Source organism: Chanos chanos, chromosome 2 (genome assembly GCF_902362185.1).
Source record: "Chanos chanos chromosome 2, fChaCha1.1, whole genome shotgun sequence".
In the NCBI taxonomy this organism is placed as follows: domain Eukaryota; kingdom Metazoa; phylum Chordata; class Actinopteri; order Gonorynchiformes; family Chanidae; genus Chanos; species Chanos chanos.
In genome coordinates this window covers 23,202,873-23,222,625 of record NC_044496.1, presented here as the reverse complement: position 1 = coordinate 23,222,625, position 19,753 = coordinate 23,202,873, and the positions used below count along the sequence as shown (strand labels likewise).

The 19,753-nt window shown below is 42.7% G+C and overlaps 1 protein-coding gene across 1 annotated transcript in view; it reads right to left on the bottom strand.

The window, feature by feature from the left end:
• The window catches only part of itfg1 (integrin alpha FG-GAP repeat containing 1), an 88,130-nt gene that overhangs the window by 31,599 nt on the left and 36,778 nt on the right, over window positions 1-19,753 (bottom strand). Inside the window, exons 10-11 of the mRNA XM_030765042.1 lie at window positions 14,743-14,915; window positions 1,693-1,846 (exon numbers count right to left, since the gene is read on the bottom strand). Of these exons, the coding sequence (XP_030620902.1) occupies window positions 1,693-1,846; window positions 14,743-14,915 (327 nt within the window). The remainder of the gene's footprint in view (window positions 1-1,692; window positions 1,847-14,742; window positions 14,916-19,753) is intronic.

Genomic DNA, 19,753 nt, shown 5'->3' with positions numbered 1-19,753 from the left:
ATGTCCATGCTAATATGCACACACCTATAACCACATCCACAACAGCCAAAACAGAGAGATGTTTAGTGCTCTCATAATAGACTACCTGCCTATGTAGTCTGATTCAGTATGTCTGTCCTGCTCAGTTTCACACACACACACACACACACACACACACACACACACACACACACACACACACACACACGATGCAGAAGACATGCAGCGACATTGATTCTCTGAGGGCCTCGCTGTTGTGAAGAGATTGCGGTCCTGAGGTGACTGGAGGCACGTGCACACACACACACACACACACACACACACTAACACACACACATACACAGGTGCACGCACAGACACACACACACACACACACACACACACATGCTTATACACACAGACAGGCATCCTAAGCTAATCATGCCCTTTGGTGATGCACTTGTCCTGGCAAAACTTCTTGTTCTCCTGTTGTGAACAAGCTCTCCACACATACATCCCCTTCCCATCCAACACACACACACACAAACACACACACATACACACACAAACCCCCTGTGTCACCCATGGGCAAAAACATTCTGAACGGTCCTTCAGAGAGAGAGAGAGAGAGAGAGAGAGAGAGAGAGAGAGAGAGAGAGAGAGAGAGAGAGAGAGAGAGAGAGAGGGAGGGAGGGAGAGAGAGAGACAGAAAGAGTGAATTATGTGATTATTCACCACAAGAATCTCTATGCAAAATGCCAGGCAGCCAAGGACAATTAAAACAGATAAAGGCCATCCCTCAGTGAGAACAGCACACACGCAGGCACAGCCACACACACACACACACACACACGCATGCATACACACACATATGCATGCTGGTCCATTCTGTTGGTTAAAACAGGAACAAAAGCCTCTCATTGTCACTGTTTCCTAACAACACACATTTTACTCCCACTGTGTAGTGGCTCCAATGCACTGCAAGCGCACACAAAATCCAGCCTGGACACAAATCAGGAAGAAACCTGTGTGTAACTCAAAAGGTCTAAATACATACTGTCCACTACACAGTATACATCATGCAGGGAGCGTCTTGCTAAAGGAGACTGCTAGAGGAGACTAAGGAGTAGCTGATAAGCAGGACACAACTCTGAAAAGCCTGAGAGAGTGAAAATAGCCGGTGGGAGGGGAAAAGAAATGATGTAATCAAATAATGGACTATAGGATGAAGAGCCAAATCCCTCAGCAAACGGACAATTGAATGCGGAAGGGCCAGGAGACACTAGGACAAATCCAAACAGTGAACCATAGCCCGAACACTGCCAATAGTAATGAAAAATAAAAGAAAAAAAGATAGAAAACATCAAACTGAGTGAGACTAAATAGCCTAACAGCAGAGAGAGGAATGAATGTGGCAATCAGAGAAGAAGGGAACAGTCTAGAAACTAAAGAGTAATTCAGGTATGAGAGGGAATGAGGACAATAATTGGCAGCTAACGTGATTCTGTGTCGGGGCAGAGACGGGGGGAGAGGGCAGCCCCATGACTCACTGTGTAGTGAGGGACAATTACAGCCTTCCTAAATCAAATAATGGCCATGACTTGGCACCGGCGGTCATAAACAGGTCTGCTTTAATCAACAACTCTACCCGCTGTCTCCAGGAGAGAGAATGAGTGAGACGCACAGAGGAGGTAGACAGAGAGAGAGAGAGAGAGAGAGAGAGAGGATACTCACATCCTCGTAGATGTCAAAGAAGGTTGCCACAACGGCCCTGGGGATGGAGCTCAGGTCAGTCTGGTCCCAGTGTACCCGGAACATTCTTCCCACATCACGACAACTGGCGTTGTTACAGGGCACATTTTCCAACAGGAAGGCTTGCTGCTGGTCACTGAACAGACAGAGAGAGAGAGAGAGAGAGAGAGAGAGAAAGAGGGGGGGGCATATATGACAAATTTCTCATACACTCACTGAATATTGCATTCATATTTTCTTATAATGAAACTTAGACACACATTTACACACAGCTTCGGCATGAAATGTTCAGTTTCAAATCTCAGAGGACACTGACCCTGCTATTTAACAGTTGGAGTCAAAGAGGAAACAGAAATAAAAATACTACTACTACTACTACTACTACTACTACTACTACTACTACTACTACTAATAATGAAAAAGAAAAAATTGGTAAATCCTGTCTAATAAGAGGCACCAGTGAGAGTAAAGCTCTCCATAAACTAGAATTAAAAGCATCACTAACACATGAGGGTTGAAAGAGCATTGAGCCAAAAACAAAAACCCCAAAACCCAAAAAACAAAGACAGGAACTCTTGCTATGAGCTCTCCTGTGCTCCAGCTACAAAAAAAAAGGCAATTAGCTGCAGCCAGTGTTTTGGCCCCATGTGGGAGAAACCACTCAGAGCTTTAATTCACTTCAGTGTACAAGGAGGGCAAGAGAGAGAGCGGGATCCCGAGAATCAGCGCTAAACTATGAAACTGAAATGCTTTCATGGCAGAACTGAATCCCCATTTTTCTTTCGAACGTTATTTAGCATTTTTTTTTCTTTCTGTCTTTTTTTTTTTTTGGCTGCTGTTCTCCTTTCCCACATTTTGTTTTCTTTCCTCCTGCTGAGACACATACCTATGCACATCTCTTTACATCTCCCCCATTTAGACGTGAGCGGGAGACGAGCTATAAATAGAAAAAGTAAGGATTTTTTTTTTCTCTCCCTTTCCTTTCCTCCTCCTCTGGCTTTTTTTCCCCTCCTCTCTCTGCTCGCAGAGAGACTGTTCACCGCTATCACCGCTGGAAACGAAACCTCCTTCTGAGGGAGATGTGTGTGTGTGTGTGTGTGTGTGTGTGTGGGTATGTTTGAGGTTGGGAAGGGACTAGTCATTTGTTTGTATTTATGACTATGTTTGTATGTGGATTTTTTCATAACATACATCATATCTGGGTGTAAGAAACAAAGCGAGACAGACAGAGAGACAGAATATAGGGAACTGCTGAATTATTATGCTCAGCACAGTAGTGAGATGATACAGAGAGGAAAATCACTTCTCCAGAATTTATTACTTACACACACACACACCCACACACGCATGTTCGCACGCAAAGAGTACACAACCACCCAACCTGTTACAAACACAAACATTAATGCATATGTGGCGTTTCTAACCAGGCAGACAAAGATTCAGACAAGCATAAAACCATCCATTCTAATTGCTTTTCTTATAATGTGTTTCTTGCTGTTTGGCTGTGGCTGTGGCAGATGATTGCCGTGGTGTTTGTCTTGTTTGTGTGGTTCATCTGTCTGCAGCTCTGGGTATGATGTGGTATAAGAATCGGCTTTACGAAACAATAGACTTGAAACAACGGGGTGAGATTAACACTGTCCAATTCAGACACGGCACGTTTTGTTTCGGGGCGTTGTTTTAATTCTCATTACATTGTGCATTCTAGACAAAAGAAATAGAGCTGACCTCGTCAAACTGTCTGGGCACATTGTGTCATAGTTGATAAGGGGTTAGTTTGAAATGCATTGGCAGTATTGGTGAGAGCAGACTCTGTCTGGCCTGGCAGGGAACACAATCCCGTCCTGTCTTTTCCCAACACAAAGCCATCAGACCCGTCAGTGGGCTGCCAGTCAACTCGACACAATGTGGGCGCAGTGCCAGAGCGACACTTGCAGCTCATCTGGATTTAATCACTAAGAAACCCCTGAACAAGTTCCAATGCCCTTACCCGACCCCTAACATATTTACACCTTCCACACGTACTCACATAAACAATTCACTACTCAGAATGCATGACAATAGCAGCAGCCCAAATACTGGCTCGACAATGGCAGTCAAAATGAGTCAAAAAAAAAAAAAAAAAAAAAACCTTGGTAGGAGCTTCTTCCAAAGAACAGTATATTATTCCCTGACACTACATATCTAGAACTTTCTACCCAGAACATTCCATCTTCAGCAGCATCATTACACGTCTGTGTGATATCATAAATACATAGGTAACTACAGCTGAAGCTGGCTGACATATAACTTACTAATTAGAACTGTGATAACTAAAATATGCAGATTTCCAAGTGAGGGCTTTTCTTCTGACTGTTTACTAACTAGTGGGCAGTTCTAACAATACATGCATCCACTGTGTGGACACTGAAATTGCCTGGCAACTCCTTTTGAGAGGTATCCTCTGGGTGAGTGCATATGGGCAGGCGTTCCCATTGAGAAGAGCTCCCGCAGAACAGCAGAAAGGAAACAAATCATCATCAACCCATTAGCGTTCTCTGAACGTCCAGCTTTGACTTGAGGTGACCAGAGGGCAAATAGTTCAAAACTTTAAAGTTAGGGACTGCCGCTGTGCTGCTTTGGAGTTGCTTACTCATGCTGAGGTTGTACCCACTCACTCACACACACACGCGCACACACACACGCACACACACACACACACACGTAGACACACACACACGCAGACACACACACACGCAGATACACACACACACACACACACACACACACACACACACACAGCACTCCGCTCGCCATTCCTAATCTTGTTCGCATTTTAGACAGCGGGTTGGCAGCAGTGCAAGCTTTGAGGCAGAATGAGCTTGACAGAGTATTTGCTTTGCTTTTTCCACAGAAATGTGCAGACTAAGGATCACTATCTTAAACCATGGAATCAACGTGGTAGGAGCACAACTGTTCCTAAATCCACGCTTAGTCTCATCTTTGCTTATTCGACATAAACACTTTCCAGAGAAACAGCGGTAGTGGAATGGGATTGGCCAGACAGATAACAAGTTGGTGGGAACCACTTCTGCATGCTGATTGGTTACGAGTCTGAAATCTAAGCGCACTTTGTTGAGTGAGTTTGTGAAGGAGTGGTTCTTATAGGAACATAATGTTCCTTGTCCTTGAGAGTTAACCAAGTTAGTCTAATTATAAACCACAGTTCAGAAACAGATAGAAGAAGAGAAGCGATGGCCAAATTGTTCATTTTGCTAACGAAAAAAACCCCCCAAAAAACCCCACATTTGTTCTTGACACTTTCTTCTCTGACAACGACAAAATGGTGACATTAATGAGTAGCTCCATAGAAACCAAACATACAGTGAAATCTATATTTTGCCTCTGTGAAAAAAACACAACACTAAACTAATGTGCTAATGATAATGTAGGAATGAACATCTGTATTACAAAGATCACAAGAACCCCCCCAAGGTGCAGACAGGCACAACTCCGAAAACCTTTTATCCCACTTATCCAATCAAATGCATGCATTTCTACAAAATCCTAGCTGTGTAAATGTACCCTCATTATTGGATGACAGATGATGGTCTTCTAAATTATTCTGACATGATCACTGACTTGACGTTGCCAGGGCAACATTATCCAGCCATTATCCAAGTCGGCTTATTTAACGAAGGCATCGTGTATTGATCATTCTAGCTATGTGCTTCTATATTGTTCCCAAACAGCTGAATTCATTTTGACTTGCAAATTCAAAAGTAAATGGATTGTCTTCAGCAGGATTAAACCAACTGCTTTTATGCTGACATACTGAAAATATGGAAGGTTTTCTTCTTATGAGTGTGCTATGAAAAAAATGGCACTCATTCACTAATGATACGTCTAGTGGGGCCAAGAGCAAATGCCGCAAACAGCATCGTAATGACAGCATAAAGTCATCTGACTAAACTGTGACTAAAACTAGACTAAAATCAAAATGGAGTTTTGTTGACTAAAATGTGACTTAAACTAAGATTAAATAAATGACCAAAATACACTCACTCACCATCTAAGCCGCTTATTCTGATTAGGGTCGCGGGGAGGTGCTGGAGCCTATCCTAGCGCTCATAGGGCGAAAGGTGGAGAAACACCCTGGACAGGTCGCCAGTCCATTGCAGGGCAGACACACAGACAAACACACTCACACACACATTCATACCTAAAGGCAATTTAGTGTCTCCAATTCACCTAACCGCCACTGTACCGCCCTGACCAAAATACAGCCCAAACTAATTAAAACTCTCACGAAAATACTTAGACTAAAAGTAATTTAAAATTCTTGCCAAATTTAGCACCTATTTTATGTTCAGTGAACAAAAACCAAAACAGACACAATTAATTTGAAGTGTCCCAAAACTTAGCTGAAAACCTAAATACATCTTTTAAAACTTATGTATTTTATTCCACATAATTACCATGGCCAATAAACAGCTTCTTTCTAGGACTGAATTTCTGTCTTCATTTTTAGTTGATACTAGCTTGTGTCACAAGCTCAGAAGTGACACTACATCCGACTTTACCCAGGCTGGAGAAACTTATGCAAGGGCTGGGGGTAGTCACCTTATTATCACCCTGACATTTCAAATTTCCAGTCACCAAAATGCAATATTTAAGCTCATGTGTGCTAATGTTACCACTAACAGTTCTGATGCAATTGAATTTTTGAATTTTGAAATTTTGAAATAATTGAATTTTTGCTTGAGAGGTTGTAAGAAATGAGGTTTTAACAGGATACAGAATCATAGAGACTTGAGTTAACGTATAATGACCATCAAGTTTTAAATTGAGAGGAATTAACTCAGACAAAAAAAAGAAAACCACACGCTATTGATTGGAGTTAAAGCAGCGAGACCCACTCTCAGCTACTGCATATACCAAGACTACTGTAAATATGAAATGAAAAATGAAATATGAATTATGGTCATTTCCAACAAGGTTTTAAATGAATAAGAAATCATTTTAAAGATTCTCTTACAAAAAAATCATTGAATCTTTGCTGTCTTAGGAATGTTGTTATCAGAGGTTAACTTTTTCATTTATTTTCATCTTTTCTTTCCTTTCCAGTTTTCATATGTTTTGCCTAAGTGGTCGATGTAGTTTGTCTAAAAGTTTGGCAATTGGGATTTTCTGAGAACAACAAATCAGATACTAGGAAACAATGAACGCTGTTCAAAGCAAAAGGACTTGCAAGAAATGATTCCTAAGCCATTCATCAGGTTTTCAATTAATTATGCACACTGCACTGACATTTCACTGCAGTGAATAAGAGATAGAAACACGAGAAAAGGAAAAAAAAAAAAAAAAGAAGTGTTTGTGTGTGGGTGCGTGTTTTTGTGTGCACATCACGTCTCACACCTGCTCTCAATATTCCCTTTGCGCTCTCCTAGAACTAACGTGCAGTTAATAAGAGAGTATTCTAACATCATAAAAACAACGATAATTGATAACATTTAATTACAGTTACATTAACTCTACTTAATGGATCTCTTTGGCCTCTCTCGCACTCTCCTCTGGCATCGGCCAAATCTCCGGTAAGGCTCTGGGTGACATGTCTGAGCCTCGAGGAATGTGACACTGTATGAGTACATCCCTAACTGTATGAGGAAAAAGAACTACCAAAAAGTACCAAGCCCTTGTACTGCTGAAGGACAGCTGGCTCCTCCTGCTCTGAGAGATTAATTCACACACACACGAAGGGGAAAAAAAAGGCTGGTTACATGGACTATCTTTTTCTTCCCTTCATTTTTTTTCTGTTTCTTTAAACGTGTGTGGGTGGAACTCAGAGGCAGAGCTATTCAAATACAGAAATATCCCAGAGAAATCTCAGTGGATACGTTTTCTATTGTTCTGGGCAAAAAGCCGCTTAAGCTCATCGTGCTTCAACGTTAGCTATTAAAACTTTTTTTTTTTTTTTTTTTTTGCTGATACTCCTTCTCTCACAGTCTTCCTTGGTCCTAACTGAAAAACAGGCTTCTTCCAAGACACGTCCTGGAAACCAACAAACCCAAGAAACTACACGCGGATATATAGAGTTGTTACACTGAAGATTAATGCAAGAGGAAAGAAGCAGTTTCTACATTACTGGGAATCAAATCGAGCATAAATTAAGAGGTGGAGTGAAACGAAAAATAAACATGAAATATTTTTTTCCGAGCTTTGATTACATTTCTTCGTTGGCAAATACCAAAGTTCAACAGCTATGCTAAATGCCCAGATAAGAAAAAGCAGCTTAAGCAAGACTGCATTAAAAGTCTGTTGCCCTATGCGTTTGTGCAGGGGGCTGTTAAGGGGCGCAAGAGAGAGTAGGTTGGCACAGATGCGCAGTGACGTGATTAGTTGACACGAGCGGGTCAGCGAGCGAAGAGAGCGTCTGTCTCTCTCTCCGGCTCTCGGCTGGGCCAGAACACACCTGCTGATCGTCAAGATGTGCTTCCACCTGCAGTTTCGCCCATGCTCCATCACGCATTGCCCTGTCCTGCCACTGTAAATACCAGACCGGGTGCAAAAAAAAAAAACCCCACGGTCATTGAGCGCTGGAACCTAAACAGACTCAAAAATAAAACGCGTTGTGGACAGTCTGTGCAATTCAGTTTTGATTTAAACAAGGGTGCCTGCGTCGGTATCTTACCGAATAACCGAATAAATATTAAATAAATACACTAATGTGCTCTGGCGGAGTAATTAAATAATTCCATTTGACATGTTATAAATAAAAAATGTGAACTAAGTCCGCCTTGCGCGGCATAAAGCCAAGGCCTGCTGGGAGAGCGGAGCGTCTGGCTGCTGTCGGAATGCACTCGGACTCACGCAGATGACAAATGGATTTTCAGTGTGCCCCTTAGGCTGTTTAGCTGTGTCTTTCACAAACTGATTTTATTTGAATTGACAAATGAACATAAATTTGATTTTTTTTTTAAGCAGTGTTCCTTCATTAAAATTCATTAGGTCAGTTGCACTTCTCAGGTACAGGGGAGAGGCATGGGATCCACCCCTGCATCGTCGGCTGCCAACGGCAATCCTCAGAAAGAAAAAGGGAAGAAAAAAAAAATCAATAAAGGAGACCAGGCTAGGCCAAGTAAGAGTGCTTTTCTGATTTTTTGGAGAACATTTCCCAGGATAAGTCCTTAATGAGGCCCTCAGCTGTGTTCACTTCCTCTCCTCTAAACATCTCCACCACACGTCAACATGTCACACTCTAACCCGCTTCTTCTGTGGCTGGCGTCCTGAGGCAGCTAATGCAGAACGTTAATTAATTTTCAGAGAAAACCAGCGAGAGAGGGGCGGCTATTAACCGCAGACTAAAGCTGCCGCAGTCCCGGTCCTGTTGATTGGGCCATTCACATGGCTGTGAAACGACTTTGATCTGCAAAGCGGAGTGTGAGAAATAGAAGGGGAGAGAGAGAGAGAGAGAGAGAGGGAGGAGCGAAGGAGGAGAAAGAGGAAAGAAAAACACTTGAGTTAATGGCTCTCCTGTGAGTTGAGGAGGGCTGACTGCGAGAGAGGACAACGCGTTTTGAGACTAAGAGGGCTGACAGACAACCGCCACGCTAAACTAGCGGCCCCAGAGGCTTGTGAGAAGGGAACTGCTCTATTCCATAAGCCCGACTCTCCCGGCGCACCACGTGGAGGCTGGAGGAACGGAACATCCTAACGCACACTCACTCCCTCCGGTGCACACTCACTTATGTTGATTATGATTGAGCTAACAGCATAATTCATTTCCGCCGCACGCATAACATGGATTTCCTGGTATACAGCATGGCTAGATGTTGTCCTGATATGAACATATACCGTGAAAGGAAAACTGATTAAGACAGTCCTGTATAAACTATTCCGTCTGCTGCTCTGTATAAGAAGAGAGAGGGAACAATTATCAGAGGGAGCTTTTTGATGTTATAGATTGTATTACTCCAAATACATGTAAAAGACATGACATATACCCTAAAGCATGAGATCACTGAGAATGGTAAACAAAGAAACCAATCTCACGTCTGTTCATATCCAACGAGCATTAAAAAAATTATGGATTTTTTCAATTTCTCTCGTTTCAGATTGCCGCACAGAACAGAACAGGTTCAACGGTACAATTATTATAATATATACACAAATCAGAGATCACGAAAACATTCAGCCAATTAAGGTTTAATCTGAATGTGTGGCACACACCCAGTCCTGGAGACGAACGTACAAGTCAAGGGGGCTATATGTTTTGATTAAACAATGTGTTGAAAGTCCAGATGTTTTCCGAGAAAAGGTTTCCATAGGCTTTGCCTGCTAAAGTGTTCTGTTCTTAAGTAACACACGTTAGGTTTGAGGAGATTAGAGTGGCGTTAGTGCGCGCAGAGCACTACAGACAAGACGAAGGGTGTGTGTGTGTGTGTGTGTATCTGTGTGTTTAGGGGGGAGGGTGGGGGCTCATGCCCTGGTGGTCATTGATGGATGATCAGAGAGAAACTCCTTAGCCAAAAAGGTCAGTCTGTGCTTTTGAGGGATCAATGAAGTTTAATCTGTATGCAAGAGACAGATGCTTATGCTGAGTGTGATTCCACATCTGTTCCGTTTATTTGTGCAGAAACAGCATTTGAGTGATGCTAGAGTCTTGTGGATTTAGTTATAGTATGTCAGAGAGACAGAGAGACAAGGTTCCAATTATTAAAACAGCCCTGCAAATGCCCTGGGAGGGACTGGGTGGAGGGGTGAATGAATAAACGTGCGTGTGAGTGAAAGCAAGACACCGTGGGGCCACTTTTGAAGACAAGAAGAAGAAAGAGCTATCAGAGGGAGATTCAAACTGTGATTTAAGCGTCTGAAGCTAACTAGAGGATGTTATAGAATGCTGGTAGTTAACATTCAGACTGAGGAGGACTGCAGAGTGTGGAGTGGAGGAGGGAAAGGACTGAGAGCCAACAGGGCTGCAGTTAGGGCTGACTTATAACCTGGAGACAGAGAAAGGAGAGATTTAAAACTGAATTGGCAATAGACAAAAACTCCTCCAACTTTAGAGTGAGACCCGGCTCTGACCAAAGTTTTTATGAGGAAGAAACCGCTACACAACACACACACACACACACACACACACGCACTTAGTTTGAAGCTATTAAGTTTGACTGGTGGAGACAGTTTTTCTCAGTTGAACTTCAAATGCTACTTCTGTTGTTCTGCACTCATCACACTAGGATACAGTAGAAAGGCAGAAGAGGAAGAAGAAGAAAGCAAGAAAGGGGACAAGCAAAAGAAAGGGAGATGGACAGGTCTGCGCACGCATGTGTGTGTGTGTGTGTGTGTGTGTGTGTGTGTGTATGAGTGCGCGTGGCCATGTCTAAGATGACTGTTTCTATCAGAGCGGAGGAAAAAAAACCCCAGGAATTTCAGAGGGTTAAAAATGTAACTTCTCTGTATCTTTAAAGTGGTGTCTGTCCAGTTTTGCTTAGCATGAACAAGCTGTGAACATTTGTCTGAGAACTCTATATGTGAGAGGGCAGACAAAAAAAAAAAAAGGATATAACAGATGTTTTAGCACCTCTGCAGAATACTGATAGTGAAGCTCTGACCCACAGGTTCAATGCCACTCTTACCACACGTACAACTCAAGTATAACCCAACAAATGGGTACACATTGCTCATCTCAGCTGGAATATAGAATTATTGAGCGTGAATTAGCAGCACTGACATGTCACCCACGTTGAACAGGTATATTTACCTGTCAGAAATACAAGGATACTTCTAGTAACACGCATGCTAAAAAGCATATGAGCACATAAACGCCTACAAATCCTCTGCAACACAACCTGGGAGGTGCCATTAATAGTATGTCATCAGTTAAATTTATGTGGAGTTGTTTGCAGTGCTTGAGTAACCGAACGCCTGTTCTTTTTTTTTTTTTTTTTCCAGCAGAAGCTTTGTGTAAAAGAGAGTCAAGGGCAAAACAGTATTTTATAAATAGAATAGACATCAACAACAGCATTATGTTCCAGCCACTGCGTTCACCTCATATCTGGCACACAGCTTGAGACCAAAAAAGAGAGAGAGAGAGAGCGAGAGAGAGACAGACAGAAAAGGAGAGAGAGAGAGAGAGAGAGAGAGAGAGAGAGAGAGCCAGATGGAGAAAAAGATGAAGGGGCGACATATTGAGCGATACAACAGTAATCAAAAAGAGAAACGAAAAATGGAGAGAGAGAGAGAGAAACAGAGAGCAGAAGTAGTAAGAAAGAGTGGAGCATGGATGTGAATACAGCCAAAATACAAACTGTAGGCACAGCAGAGATCAGTGTGACAATACTGAGAAGTCATAATTGAACTGAGCTTCATGGCATTCAAATCAGTGTAACACTGTCAAAGTAATTCAAGTCAAATTTTAAACATCCAATCTCATCCAAACACCTCTACTAAAGATACTCCGAGGAGACATGATATTGATATGTATTGCTTTAAAAGGATGCCACAACACACCATTCAAGAGTAGACAGCTGACGGCCTGAGGCACTTTGTCCTGTTGTTGATTTATAGTTATTCAATTAGTACACCGTGACACACTCATATAAGGCCAAATGTCAATCTTTCATGCACAAAGGATGGGGAAACATAAGGCTTTGCCTTGAAACTATCCCTGAGCCATTTATTAGCATTCACCATACAACGACCTGAAAGAAAAATCTTTGATCATCTGAAAGTATGAAAAAACCTTGTCAATCCCTTTTCTGACCGACTGAGACACACCGAGTTTCTACACAAAACAGCTCAAACAGCTTAAAAGTTAAGGTTCTGAAAAACAAAAATCTAGCTTCAGAGCATAAGAGAGACAGGACGACTCTGAATATCCTTAACGTTCCTTCTTTAGACAGAGAGAGAGAGTAACGGAGACAAAGCCAGAGAGACAGGGAGCGAAATGTGGAGAGATGGGGAAATTTGTCCTTAATAACCTACAGTGCTACCAGAAAGCCCTTTTGAAAGTGGTGTATGTTTAGCCTGTAGCTCAGCTTGAAAGCAGCTTGAGCAAAGTCATTGTCGAGCTTTAAGGAGCTTTAGATTGAGTTGCGCATACGACATAAAGAACGGCATGAGGCTACTGATTGAGGCTGGGATAAGGAGCAGGCCATCTGGGAACGGAGGACGGAGCGTAACGCCCAGCTCCTCGCTGATGAAGGAGAGATCACACTCCTCCATCATCAAACACCATTAGGAGAGTCAAGACTGTACTGCTCGTCTCTTCTGATGCCGTCGCTCCGGTCTTCCTCCGGCAGGCGGCCAAGCCGGCCAGCTGATTAATGTCTGTGAGTTGATGAGAGATGTAGTAGGTGATTAAGGGAGACTATAGCTGTCTTAAGCTCAGTGGATGAGAGAGTGACCCGAAGAAAAGGGAAGGGTTAAGCTGTCGCTAACGTGAAGATTAATTTGACCCCAAAGACGGTCGCAACAACAGTACACAAGAATAAAAAAAAAAAAGAGGAAAACAACACAAAACAAAACTGAAGACTATGACCGTGAGAGACAGTGAGCGGGAGAACACGTGTGACTGCAGGGTTGCTAACATGCATGTGTGTATGTGAGTTGGAGGGTTGTGGAGCCCACATGTTCATGATGTTTTAGGATGTTTCCTGAGCTTGAAAAAGTATACCTTACATGATCGCACATGATCTCACAAAACCTGACCTTCACTTGCACACATCACATTCACATTGTTATTTTCTGCATCATCTGACCGTGTCTGGTGTCAAACCCATTTAAGGGACAAAAATCGGAACAGCTTTTGATTGATATCTTATCTCAATCTCCTTAGCGATAACCTATTCACATACCCCCCCTGCTGTTTTCAGGCGGATCATTTCACCCCTCGAGGGGGCAGGAACGTTTCAAAGACAAGGCCAGCTTTTCAAGCTTATCATCAACATGACCATTCTTGCTAATACAGATGAGAAGAAAAGGAGTCATTCGATGGGGATGATTATCTATAATCAGTTTGGCGAGTAGCTCCGTTCTCAGTGTTTGGCATCCTCACTATGACTTATGAAAGCGTAACTTTAAGCTTGATAGCCATTAAAACAATAACAACAACAACAACAACAACAACAACAACAACAAAAACTCTGTTATTATAAATCCACAGCAGTACAAGTCAGCATCTGCCTCACAAATGCCAGTTGTTGACTGTGTCACTAGTGATGAGTTGGTTAACAAAAGAAAGAAAGAAAGAAAGAAAGAAAGAAAGAAAGAAAGAAGGAATAAAAAGGAGTGTGCTGTAACAGGAATCCATGTGTTCATATCCAAGGATAGTTTACTACCACGGCGCCAGCAATTCAATCCAACTCACAGTGGGCTAAACACTGCAGCTGTCATAAAAACTGACTGTTAGTGTCTACATTACAAAACTTTATTACTGCACTAACTGTACTGCTCAGTGCTTGGCTGACACTGTGTGTTACAGGACAACATGGCTGTATTCACCAGGACCACTGAGTCTCAGGACTTACTACATTATTGTGTTAATATTAATAATGTTAATGTGATTTAATATCTGTAATAAGGTGGAGACCAAATTCATACTATTGGTATTATGTTTTGTGCCACATTTATATCTCCCTGGAAATGTGTACTTGCATAAAGTTATTCAACAACAACAACAAAAAAAACAAAAACATGTTTTTGTCAAGTTTTTCTTTCTGTGTAATATTCAATACCATAGCTGTTAAACAGCTTGATCAATCCAGCTCATCAAATTCCATATCTGTGCACGGCTCATGTGTGGAACATTAAATATGCCAGTACTTCACTATAAATGCTCTCAGAATATGATGATATGATTGATTTTGATGATATGATTTTGCAGCCCACAAAAATGCATTAGAGCCCCATGTGCAAGCAGAGACCCAGCTGGAAGCCTTAGTAACAGTTGCTAGGGTAACGAAGCTGTGCATTTCCATTGTCTAATGTCCCCACGAGATGTAACAATTAGAGCGGATGGAGTGTAGTGTTCTGTGAGGGTTTCACACTTACGTTGTGCTGGTGTTGCGAAGTATTGCTAGAGCATCAGGGAAGCCGTCCAGGTTATAGTCTCCCAGGTGTAGGGTGATAGGGACATTGAGTTCCCCAGAGGTAGGGCTCTCTTTAGGGGGAACAAAGCCCCACAGGGTGTCCTTCCTCTGGAAGTCTGTCAGTATTGGCACCCACTAATAGCAAAAACAAAAATAATACAAGACCTATTAAAAAAGAATTAGATCATTGACGAAACAGACACCAAAGCTCTCACTGTCAAATTAATGATGCGGAGGTTAAAACCCTGACTAGGTTTCTCAAACGCTTGCCAGAATATTTGTAACCAATACATGTACCAAACAGAATCAGCTCATGACTGATTAATGGTAAACTAATACTCTGATTTGTTCTCAGGACCACCTCAATGGTAATGTCTTAGAGTTCCACTAAACATCCAGGTGTCTGAGGCAAAGACACACCAACACACTTCAGTCCTTTAAAAAGACACATTTAAATCATTGTATTCATTTTCAAATGAATTTTCAAATTTCACATGGCTGGTTTTAGAGATTTATTAGAACACTGTGTAAATAAACAACATTAAAACTGATTATGCTTCCTCTGTCAAAGCAGAGACTTGCAGAAAAGGGAAAACAACAAAAAAAAAAGGCAGCTGTAAATTGTTCACTTGTGGAAGTAGATTAGGAGTGATTTGTGAATGAGAGGAAGTGAGGAGGCCAGCTCTACAAAGGCCTCTTCAGAAAGAGCGAAGAGTTTGAGAGCTGGCTTTTTCAGCAGTTCAATGCAGTGTAATGTTCTGGGGCTCTCGCTCTCTTTCTCTCTACCAGAGCCATTAGAGTTTGCACGGGGGAGGCAAGAACGCAGATGCTACAGGCTTTAGCTGCTCATGAATGTTAAACAGAGAGCCAGGTGCAATTCCCTGTGTTTCCAGACACCAGAGAATGTGTGTGTGTGTGTGTGTGTGTTTTAGAGAGAGAGAGAGAGAGAGAGAGAGAGAGATGCATTCCACAGTACTTGCTAATATGGCCATCTCCTTACGCTGAACAGATAAACACTGAGTCAACATTAGCCAATAAAGGAACAGCTAGAGAAAGACAGAGAGCTGTTTATATGTTTGTCTTTGTTTGTGTGTATGTGAGTGTGTGTGTGAATGAAGAACACAAAGCAAACAGAGAAGATAAGCTGTAGTAGTATCATGAGAATTTGCTGAAAGCTGCTGAAATGACAGATGTATCAGCAGTGAATTGAGCAGTTTGCAAAAATGGACAAAACACAGTAAAAGAATTTGAATCAAGAGACAATAACTGAGTATATGAATGTTATTTACAGAGGCAAGTTATGACAGTCCTAACAAAATTCTGAAGTCTGCTAAAGGCTTGAAAGCAGTGCTGACTTGTGCTGACTTCTGATGTTAGTGCTGACTTCTCCTCATGTTTTTTTTTTTTTAATAGTATTTTGATTTGATCAGAGAGGTGTTAAAGAATACACAACATTACATGAAGCAGCACTAGCCTCTGCTTCCTCCTGTTTGTTTCACCCGTTGGCTATCACGGTTGAAGAACACTTCCCTCACTATCTCTCTCCCTCTCTCTCTCTCTCTCTGAGGAAGGCATGGTGTGAAACCATACTGGTTTCACAGCCTGCTCGAGCTCCTCCTTCCTCAGGAGACTGGGGCGGCTGACCACAGAGATGAAAAATTCCGGGAAAACCCGTTATGATAAAGAGAGGACAGTTTAAAAGCAAATTTATTGCTATCACTTTGAGAGTAGTGCGCACAATCATTGCTATGATTGATTCCTACTGTGGCTAGTGATGCCACCTCAAACAGGATTAATATCCTGGTTAGATGTAGGAGTGTCTCTTTATGTTTGAATTGGCTGCCTGTACTGCATGTACTCTGTAGAAGTACACAGTCCAGCCTATGCGTGAAGCTACTCGCTCCCAGTCTGCACACTCCTCCTACACACAAGAGGTCCAACCTGCACTATAGACCACACATCTGCTGTACAGTCGGTACGACCACGACACGTTCAGAACTCATGCAAATCCTTTTGGTAGTACAGTAAAATGGTCAAGCTGAAAGCTGTGACTCTATTGTCCATTTGCATACTGTTGCCATCATTCAGTCTATGCTGACAGAATCTGAAGTATGTAAGTGCCGACTGAGCATTGCAGCTGAGTCTTACTGATTCACTGAGCAGGGCAAACTGAGAGGAATGATGAGAGATGAGAGATTCTGAATCGGTGTGCTAATCGAGGCTTTAATGCATGCACTCGCACAAGTGTCTGAACACACACTCGTATATAAACAAAGAGAGAGCGGGAGAAATGACGAGCCCTTAGGTCTGGCTGTCTGTTTGCAGTGCTCTGATTGATGCTGGGGTTGGATCATTACACCTTCACAGCCACGTGCTTTTACCCATGCAATATCACTCCTGCTGAGGGCAGAATGGAGATGTGGAGAGAGAAAAAGAGAGAGAGATTGAGAGAGAGAGAGAGAGAGAGAGAGAGAGAGAGAGAGAGAGAGAGAGAGAGAGAGAGAGAGAGAGAGAAAACATGCTGAAAAATGTCCTTGTTTCAGGTAGTAGCAATACCTGGAAGCTCGTCTTCTGCCCTGGCTTACAGGCACAAAATGTTTTTGAAGACTCGGGGGTTTGTGCCACATTTGAAACATCCCTCTAAAGTTTAAAAATAACCTGAAGCAGCTGCTGTAGAGCCTGGGTATGGGCCAGGCATCACTGATGGCCAATAAGAGAGCTGGCACTAGCAACACCAGCTCAACCTGGCACTAAAGAAAGAACCGACATGTTTTCCTCAGTAGATCCACATGCTGGAAAATGGCTAAAACACACCATTACACATAATGTGTCAGCGGTGGGAGTCATCCCACCCCTGTGTTGCATTTACTAATACTGATCTGAGGAATGGAAGGGGAGACGGAAGAGGAAAGGAGGAAAAAAGAGCAAGCAAGCAGCCGGCATGCTTACAGTGAGAGAGAGAGAGAGAGAGACAGAGAGAGAGAGAGAGAGAGAGAGAGAGAGACAGAGAGAGAGAGAGACAGAGAGAGAGAGAGAGAGAGAGCGGGGGGGGGGAGGCACAGAGTAAAGAGTACCTAAAATGTGCTCCAACATGACAAACAATAAATATTAAAAGTAATAATACATTTAGCAGTTGTCTTTTGAGGACAAATCACTGGGAGTGAAAACTGACAAAGAATCCTAAAAGTGCTCTGTATTCTCTGACCAAATTCCTTTTCATAAAGCTTTATACTATATTTTACTATAGGCAAACCACTATTTTTCACAGCCCAAACTGATTGAATACATGAATAAGAGAGTGTTACCATGGCAGCCAGGACTCTAACTCTGACAGGAGATGGATTAGAGTCCTGTTTTCTCTAGTTGCCTCTGTGTATGCTCTGAGGTCACTGTTCAGCAGGGGGGGTCAAAGGGCAATTTGACAGGACCCAGAGGGAAGAGCCCTGGGTGTGGGGGGCCATGTTTGAATAGACTTGTGTGATGAAAGGAGTGTAACATGCCTGAGTGCCTCTAAGGAGCATAACCCCATTAGCATTTCCCTGACTCAGACTCCCCACACACAGCACTTAGCACCTTATTTACACTGCAAAGTTTAGCCAGAGCACCCACAGCCCTGCTGCCGCTGACAGCTGAGAGAGAGAGAGAGAGAGAGAGAGATTCTACAAACAGAGAGGTATGTATGTGTGACAGCAAGGAAACAGAAAACAGTAAAGGTCAAATTCATATTTTATGTCTTTTAGCACTTGAGACTGCTCTGTGTGCGCATGTACATGTCTTTGTGTGTGTGTGTGTTTGTGAGTGTGAGTGTGTGTGTGTATGTGTGTGTCTATGCGTATATGGCCATGGAGGGAGAGGCAAAGATGAGAGGTTTGAGATGAGAGGAATAGGTAATTTGTGCTTCAGGTGCTGAAGGGGAGTGATGTGGGAGTGGATGGGGCTGCAGAGGTTTGATCAGAGAACGGAGTGTGAAAACACACATACGCTATTCCCTTCGCGTTCATCCATCAGCTGCACTGCTGATTTACCCAATCAGCTTTTAACTAGGTGTGTGCATAACCCCCCCCCCCCCCCTCTTTCTCTCCCTCTCTCTCTCTCTCACACACACACACACACACACACTCGTACATGCACAAAGCCAAATAAAGGGGCACTCATATACACTTTCACTGTCTTATTCTCCCTCTCCACCTGGCTCTAACACACACACGCGCGCACACACACGCGCACGCACACACACACACATACTTGCTGCATACATATCCAAAGGACACAGCACTCATGCACAATTCTCTGACACTCTCTCATGAATACAAGCACACACACACAACACACACAGTGCCCAAATGATGGGGGGCTCTTCCACACTATATTTTCGTCCTCCTTTTTCCCTCTCTGTCTCTCTCTCTCACACACACATACACATAGACCTACACAGACACATACACATACATATACATATACCAAGAACAGGTCAGTCAATATATCCTGCATTCATTCATTCACTTATTCATCCACTCTTCCTTACTTTCTCTCTCCCTAACACACACATGTGCATACTCAAACAGCAGAGCACACACGCGTGCACACACACAGCACACACACACAGCACACACACACAGCACACACACAGCACACACACACAACACACACAGTTGCCTAATCAAAAAGGGATGAGCCAGAAGCTAATCAGTGTCATCATGGATAATGACACACTCTGTAATTAAGCAGCTACCACTGAAAATGTACAAATTATTCACTTAGCTCCTAATTATCGTCTCCTGTTTATTAGGAATGGAAAAAGAGAACAAGGTAGAGTCAGATCCGTGAATGCTAATAATCTCTTTCTAGTATGCCACCAAACCGTTCTTTCACCAGCTACAAGAAATGACAACAAAAACTGTCTACTTTGTCTCGGTGCTTGGAGAAAATCTGAATCTCGACGCCAGACAGAGCGCTGTTTGGGGGGCGGGGGG